We start from the raw sequence: 7,873 nt of genomic DNA, 5'->3' as shown, positions 1-7,873 counted from the left end.
GGCCCCCCCCCCCCCAAGTCCTTTTTGGTTATGATGTTTTCTCTCACAATCCCTCACTCTGATTTAACCACTGTCTAACCTTATGCTCTTTATCTTTGCTTTTGCTCTCACATCCTCTGTGTAATGAGTTTCCTACAGAGTCCTATTAATTTCCCCCCCCATAAACTGTTCATAAATTGGACTGAAAGCAGTGTGAGTGCTTACCAGGCATAAAAAGTTGAAAAATGCTGTAGCATCCTACAGAGGGGCTTTTACAGGCAGCAGCCTGCTTCATGAGGTACATGTAACAGGCTAAGAAGGAAGGGGTTGCCAGCACCTGGTGGATGGGTTCCTGTACTTCCATTTCTAGGATGATCATGGCATGGTTTGTGTTCTGCTGGCAGAGACCAACATGGCTGCTCTTCTGGAATTTTCCACAATGCAAATGTATACCTAATTCTCCCAAGGTAGAACATTCATTCCATTTTCCCAACAGTGGCTTAGTTGAGGAAACTCGTCTCCTTAATACACTGCTGTACTGGGGAATGTGATTCTGGAAAAATCAGGAGCAAATGTGGCTACCACATATCTCAGTCCTAGATGCCATCTTGATTGATGTGTCTTGTTTTTAAAAATTGTGGATGAAAACTGGATAGTACTTGGCCATATATTTTTGTGATGTGGGAAAGTAGCATAAATATGAGCCATGGTACAAATGTGTCTGCTTCCAAAGCAACTTATTTTCCATCCCATTGCTTTTTACCATCATATTGTGCCAGAAACAGCTTTGCCTTATTAGGGAGTTTGCGTAGCGTAGTGGCTAAGAGAATGAGCTCACTAGATGACAACCCTCTTTTTCTCATTCCTATCCCCACCCCCATCTGCAGTATGGGGACAATAATACTAACCTAATTTATAGAGATGTTGCAAAGATTATAACAAATTAATCTCTGTGAAGTGCATTGAATACTGGAAGAGTTATGAAAAGCTTTGTTATTGTTATAATTTGTATAATAAAATCTGAGTGGCATTATATTTTTCTTTACAGGTTATTTCCGAGGCGAGCCAGGACCAAAAGGTACCTGTTAGCCACATCTGTGTTTGATGTGGGTCTCTATTCATGTTTAATTACTTTTTGTTACATTGTCACTGAGCCACTGTTTGTGAGTGGCTCTTCAGCATGTTAAACTCTACAAGTTTAAATCCGTTTTGTTAAAAAAAAAAAAAAACCTGCCATAACTCTCAATCATGGATCTGTAGTTCTATGAGGAGTCTCAAGACTGACTTATTTTTCAGCAAAAGCTGTAACAGTCAGGACAATTTCAAAAACAATTTTAAATGGCCTTACATTCCTCAACCAGGTGTGATCTTTGTTTAAAATTTAAAAAATCACTGGGGAATGTTCTTTCTCTCCACAGAAATAATAGAGAGGATTGCTGTGGAGAACAAACTAGCCCAGCCTACTTTAGAGAAGTAGTTTGTTTTAGAGAGGGATTGGGTTTTGCTTTCCATGAGCACCCTTTGTATGAGAGGGATGGGGAAGAAGATAGAATGAGCATAGGCTGGAAATAAATCTTATTCATGTGTTTTCATTTTGTTCTGCTTCAGGTGATATGGGCATCCAAGGATCAAAAGGTGAGTTCAATATTCTCCAATACATGTGTCCTCTAACAACAGATGTGAAAGAATTTTTTCTAGTTTGTGTGTGTCCAAAACTACCAAAACATACCATACCAAAATCAGTATTGCACTATTGTAATGAACTTTTACAGATATACCTGATTGTATAAATGTATGTAGAACAAAGATTAATTAGTCTGAGTGGCAAAATGTACCATATTTTTAATTGCCCCAAGGGAAAAAAATAAGCATTGTGACCCCTCCCTGTACAACCCACCAGATCTAATTTGGTCCGTATGTGAAGAGTTTAGAAATGTGGATGCCACGATCTGTATAATACACCAACAAACAGTTCCGGAAGTAGGGAAATTTTGAAGTGAGGACTTTCATATATGTATCCCCCCCCCCCCCCCCATTTGTCAGCTATTGGAAGGTATGCTAGCAGGGAGTATAATTGGACGAGAAGCAGTTTACTGAACATTACAAATACCAATAAGGAGGTACACAAGGTACATGTGTCCCATCTGGCTTTCCTGTTGAACTATAGTCACCCATAGAAGGTTGATGTGGAAACAACAAAGAGCCATCACTAAATCTCTATGTCTTTGTTTCTTTAGGAGACCGAGGACTTCCTGGCATGGCAGGTAGGCAAAGCTTGGAACAGTCAGCTGGGCCAATATTTGTGGGTTTTCTAACTCTCTGGGACACAATCAGGGGGCAATGACCATTTTAGGATTGAACCACTCTCTCCTATGCCCAAGGACTGTGCTTGTGCAAAAGAAAGAAAGAAAGAAAGAAACTGGCCGTTACTTGGCTTGGCCCTGAATCCTCCAGTTAAGCAAGTATGGGGTCAATCATTTTAACATCCAGTCTCTGTTGACCTGATGGTATGCCTTTAAGCTTAGTTTATTGATGCTAAAACTTGAATGCAGATCTGAAAGGTGATAATGGAGGGAATGATCACACATAACATTTTCTCAAACACTCATGGGAATAGTTTAGCCATCTCTTGAGATGCTCAATACATTATAGGATCAAAATAGATATAACATACATGTAACTCACTTCCAGTGGCCGTCTGTGACCAGCATTTTCAAGGAAGGGAAATATGAAGCAGAGAATTGGCACAATACATACTGTGATCAGATGAGCTATACATTATGACTCCTTTTAGTTAAGCCGGATCTCACGGGTTCCTTCTGCTAAGTGTTCCTTCAAGGGAGAAAATAATTTTTCTGATTAAGAAAGTCTTTTTTTTTTTTTGGTTAGGGGAAGACTTGGTGGAAGGGAGACATAGGAGGCAGCCCTGGTTTCTACAACAGAACACATAGTAGTTGCCAGAGCTGTTTCAGGTTGGGAAAATGATGTAGGCAGGCATCTCAGCACTCTTCCTCTGGGCACCAGGCTCCCAGTCTAAATTAATCCTTCACGTGCCCGGGAAACACAGAACTTTAGAACATGCCTCTCTACCCACCTAGGGATGTCCCAGAGGAACCATAACATGTAATTAGGCTCATTACAACTAAATTCTTGATTGGCACATTGGACTTCTGTTGCAATGAAACTTATATGGTATTGAAAATCTACAACATAACATATAGAACTCAAATACTGAAAATCAGATGTGTGATACTGGAGTTGAAATAATAAAGCCATTTTGGTTTGGTTAAATTATTTATTGATCCTCAAAATCAGATAACAAATTCCATAAATCTGACACTGAATCCAGTCAAAATCCAATCAAGAGATCACCATGCTTTCTTCACTGAAGATCTGGAGTCTGAACTTTGAATTTTGAAATCCAGATCATTTTTACAAATGTTGGCTTTGAACTTTGTTAAGTGGCCAAGCAGCAATGTGTAGGAAGTGACACAGCTCTTTTTAATATTCTTTTTTCTCTTAACAGGTGCTCCAGGTTTGATAGGTCACCCTGGGCCTGAAGGCCAAAAAGGCCAGAAAGGCAACATGGGTAAGCAGAACAAGGCAACCATTATAACTGTCCTGGGCCCATTACACAATTCAGATTCTTTCATCAATATGTGATGTGACTGCGACAACTGCAGTTCAGAAGTAGTGAAATTCCTCGCAATGATGTTTTTAAAACTGCGTGTTATATGAAATTTTCCACAGTAGATTTTTCCTCACCAGGTGCAAACCCAAAGTTTTCTCCTTCTTACCCTGTAGTTTCAGAACCTCCGTTTTAGCAAGTTCCACAAACCTTGGGCGATTTCTCACTAGAGCTGCCTCGCAGCACAGCGCCGTTTGCCCCAACACAAACATGTCAATTTCACACCCGAGGCGGCGAGGCTGCATTTGACTCAGGGCTTCGCCCGATTTCCTCTGCAGTTTCATGATCCTCAAAAACCAGGATCATGAAACTGCGGAGGAAATCGGGCGAAGCCCCGAGTCAAAATGCAGCCCCGGAGCTTCAGGTGTGAAATTGACATGCTTGTGTCCGGGCAAACGGCGCTGTGCTGCGAGGCAGCTCTAGTGAGAAATCGCCCGTGGAGTAAGAAGGAGAAAACTTCAGGTTTGCACCTGGTGAGGAAAAATCTACTGCGGAAAATTTCACATAACATGCAGTTTTAAAAACGTCAATGTGGGGAATTTCACTACTGAGGAAATGGTCAGGGAGAGCACTGAAGTGTATTGAGCAGGGCAGTTCATAGGTTGGAATATGGATCCTCAGCTACTTATTCTCTACAGGTGAAGTTGGCATGGAGGGGCCCATGGGACAAAGAGGACGAGAGGGACCCCCAGGTCCTCGTGGGGAGCCTGGTCTACCTGGGTTTGGAGAGAAAGGTGACAAAGGTAAAATATTATTCTGCCCTTTCCCACAGAACATAATGATATCCATGAGGACTGCAGAATTGTTGGGTTTTCTTCCAAATAAGATTTTTTTTCAGGTTTCTGAAAGTCTTATATCAGTGTTTTTCAATTTTATATATTTAGGGACACTTTCCAATTTGTCTTGTCTGCCAAGGAATCTCTGAGCATTGCAAGGGACTCTGGGGCAAGTTGTCGGGAACTGCCCCTAGACCTTTTGGAGCTCCTTATTGTCCCACGTAGACTGAGACTGCATCCCAGAATACATCTGACTCTTTCATGCATCTAAACATTACTGGAGAAGTTCATTATCAGTGGGCAAGCTCACTTTCAAGGAAGGCTTGTCCATCATTACCAGTGTTCTGGGAAAGAAACCTTTATATACCTCCAGGGAACCCCAGGGTTTCTAAAACCACAGTTTGAAAACTGTTGTCTTACACAAGGCAGGAGTATGATCATTATGATGTAAGTGCTTGGACCTCCTTAGTTTCAACAAGTAAAAAGATGACTGAGATATTGTTGCCCCAAAGACAGTAAGAGTCTGTGGCATATGTCCGTCTGACATCATGTCAGAAGGTCTGGAACTCGTGGTCAAAAGAATTGTTTGTTTTGCAATAATTCTTTCTCTGTTGCTCTTTATTCATTAATCATAGAAACAAACAGGGTTGGGAATCAAAACTGTATCCTATTCAGATACTAATAAATAGGCTTCCAACCCTCAGTCATTCAGATGAGTAATGGGCTATAGTAAGACAAAAACATCTGGTGGTTTGTTTTGTGGAAGGGAAAACAATACATTATCTCATCTGTCCGTAGAGTTCTGTTTGCTATCAAATATATTCCCGGCACATGGAACTGATGGGTGATGGAAAAAACGAGTTTGTAAAATACTATTCAAGGAGCTGCGGTGGCTCAAGTGGTTAAGACACTGAACTGCAGGCTGTGGAAGGTCAGTAGTTCAGCAGTTCAAGACCCGAGTTGTCGCATGACGGAGTGAGCTCCCGTCTCTAGTTCCAGCTCCTGCCAACCTAGCAATTCGAAAGCAAGAAATTGCAAGTAGATAAACAGGTACCACTTTGGTGGGAAGGTAACAGCGTTCCGTGCGCCTTGGTGTTTAGTCATGCCGGCCACATGACCACGGAAACGTCTTTGGACAGTGGCTTTGAAACGGAGATGAGCACCGCAACTCTAGAGTCAGACTCGACTGGCTTTCGAGCAAGGGAACCTTTACCTTTACTTTAAAATACTATTCAATTGCTGTTCCTCACTGCTGCATAACTGTAACTCAACCAAGTCCTAATATCCTTGAGTGAGGTCAGTTGACTGCCTCATGGACCACCTGACATCCGGTTGGCCTCCATGTTAGCTAACAATTTCCAGGGGTCTGGTAGCAATGCACCTTCCCACTAACGTTCTATGGAATTATAACAGTATTGTAGCTGACATTCAGTATTCAGGGCATAAATATGAAGCCAGAAGGAAGCAAACTTTAGCAGGTTTTCTAATGGATTTGTCTCATTTTTCCCCCCTCTGTAGGTTCTGCTGGAGATCAAGGACTTCAAGGTCCACCTGGTCCTGTAGGTCCATTTGGCCCCAAAGGTATTTGGAATTTGGCTTTAAAAGTAGCACAGGTGTGAATGGGAACTGCTGGGCTGGGTGGATAAAAAGGGGTTTTCTTTATTTAAAAAACTTTCTAGTGTTATGAAGGAATGGTCGGGCGGTATTCAGAATGAAATCATTTTGTCTCAAGACCAATGCATTCGTTTTGATCTATCATTTCTTAAAAGACTCAACATTTTGTGAAAATAATTTTAGTGGTGATGGCAGGGAGAGATAATGTTTCAGTGCCAAAACTTTAGTCATGTCTCTGAATGCTTGTGTTTCTGTAACCAAATTTGAGGGAGGGGCATTCACTCAAAAATTGTGTATCAAATTTTGGTTCTTCATATTATGAATTTTGTATTCAAAATTGCAAATCTCAGTCAGATGTGACATCACAGAATCATTTCAGTTTTAAAAATGCCAACTATCATAGCTTTCTGACTGTGACTGTGTCTAAGGAAATCGGTAGCCCTAACTCTCTGTATGCCTCTGTCGGTGTTTTTAAATGAAGAAAATGTACTTATCCTAAACCACTGAGGGCAAAATTAATGTAAACTAAAAACAAAAACAAAAAAGACCTGTCCCCTCAAGAATGCCAATGTCAATAATTGTTGAGTAGTTCGTCCTAAAATGTCCAGACTCAGAGTGCAAGAGATCTGCTTTATCTAGTTATATGAACACTAATAGTTCAACTTTATAAAAATATCATTGAATACAAAATGTAAAATTGCAAAACTTACAAGGATGTACCCTGACATGCTGGCAGACCCAATGTTGTTTGTTGACTTTTCAATAACATCATTTCTAAACAGTTGAAGCATGTTTTTTCTCTAGGTATGACAGGTGCACCTGGTCTCCATGGTCCCATTGGTAAGTATTGTGTTCTCAATATGTGGTATATAATAAAATATAGCAGACTACCGTATTGATTTTGCGTGTTACATTCTCCTGGCTCAATGACAACATAATGAACGAAGACAGGGAGAGAAAAATAAAACTCCTTCTGATCTTGTTTTTCCACAGGTCCTCCTGGGAGTCAAGGATTCAGAGGTGAACCAGGTGCTCCAGGTATTAAAGGTATGACTTTCCAGCACTTCATATATTCCTGTTGGTGTTGCTACTGAAAAAAATTACTGTGTTTGTCCATGATTCCCAAGTATAAGAAGGTTGCTGGACCAATAGACAGAGGAAGACTGGGCAACATTTTCCCAGACTAAAAGCCAAGGAAAAAAGCAATTATATAAGTAACTGAGTGATGAGAGTGACTATTCTAAAAACTGGCTTTATATAATGTCTATGTGTTCTTATGATCTTTTAAAATCCTGTCTTTCTTAAGCTCAGAGTTACATGTATGGTCCACTCCCATCCTTTTATCCTCACAATAGTCATGTAAATTAGGGCAAGAGAGGGTGACTAAGCCAAAGTCACCCAGTGAACTTCATACCAGAGTGGGAATTTGAACCTGAATCTCCTTGACCATAGTCCGGTATTCTAACCACTACACTACAACTGGATCTTGCATAGAGCAAATAGAAAAGGGGATATAATTCCAAAGTGTGAACTGAAGCATATTAGAAAAGACTTTAATATGAGGCATAGGAACAGGATAACTCCAATTTGAGGCACTCTCCAGTACAGATAACTGGGTTAGATTAAAGCTGTCTTAGATGTACAGAATCTTCCCTTGGATAAGAAGTTTTGATTATCTCCTTCCAACTGAATGTACATGAAGAATTTTCTCTCTCTCTCAATATTAGTCTATTTTAAGCATTTGCCTCTGTTTCTTTTAGGTGAGAAAGGAGCCATGGGAACACCTGGACCCAAAGGTATGTTAGTTAATCACTTG

At 40.6% G+C, this 7,873-nt stretch overlaps 1 protein-coding gene across 4 annotated transcripts in view; it reads left to right on the top strand.

Annotated features, from left to right (window-relative positions):
* Positions 1 to 7,873, top strand: part of COL17A1 (collagen, type XVII, alpha 1) — a 95,452-nt gene that overhangs the window by 47,042 nt on the left and 40,537 nt on the right. For all 4 annotated transcript variants that reach the window (XM_015420124.1, XM_015420127.1, XM_015420126.1 and 1 more), the window contains 9 exons: positions 1,028 to 1,057; positions 1,588 to 1,614; positions 2,217 to 2,243; positions 3,506 to 3,568; positions 4,306 to 4,410; positions 5,962 to 6,024; positions 6,862 to 6,897; positions 7,051 to 7,104; positions 7,818 to 7,853. In XM_015420124.1, the coding sequence (XP_015275610.1) occupies positions 1,028 to 1,057; positions 1,588 to 1,614; positions 2,217 to 2,243; positions 3,506 to 3,568; positions 4,306 to 4,410; positions 5,962 to 6,024; positions 6,862 to 6,897; positions 7,051 to 7,104; positions 7,818 to 7,853 (441 nt within the window). The remainder of the gene's footprint in view (positions 1 to 1,027; positions 1,058 to 1,587; positions 1,615 to 2,216; positions 2,244 to 3,505; positions 3,569 to 4,305; positions 4,411 to 5,961; positions 6,025 to 6,861; positions 6,898 to 7,050; positions 7,105 to 7,817; positions 7,854 to 7,873) is intronic.

This window comes from Gekko japonicus, unplaced genomic scaffold, assembly GCF_001447785.1.
Source record: "Gekko japonicus isolate JY-2015 unplaced genomic scaffold, Gekko_japonicus_V1.1 scaffold29, whole genome shotgun sequence".
Lineage (NCBI taxonomy): Eukaryota > Metazoa > Chordata > Lepidosauria > Squamata > Gekkonidae > Gekko > Gekko japonicus.
Note: the sequence above shows the minus strand (reverse complement) of the source record. Positions and strands in the feature narration are given on the sequence as shown.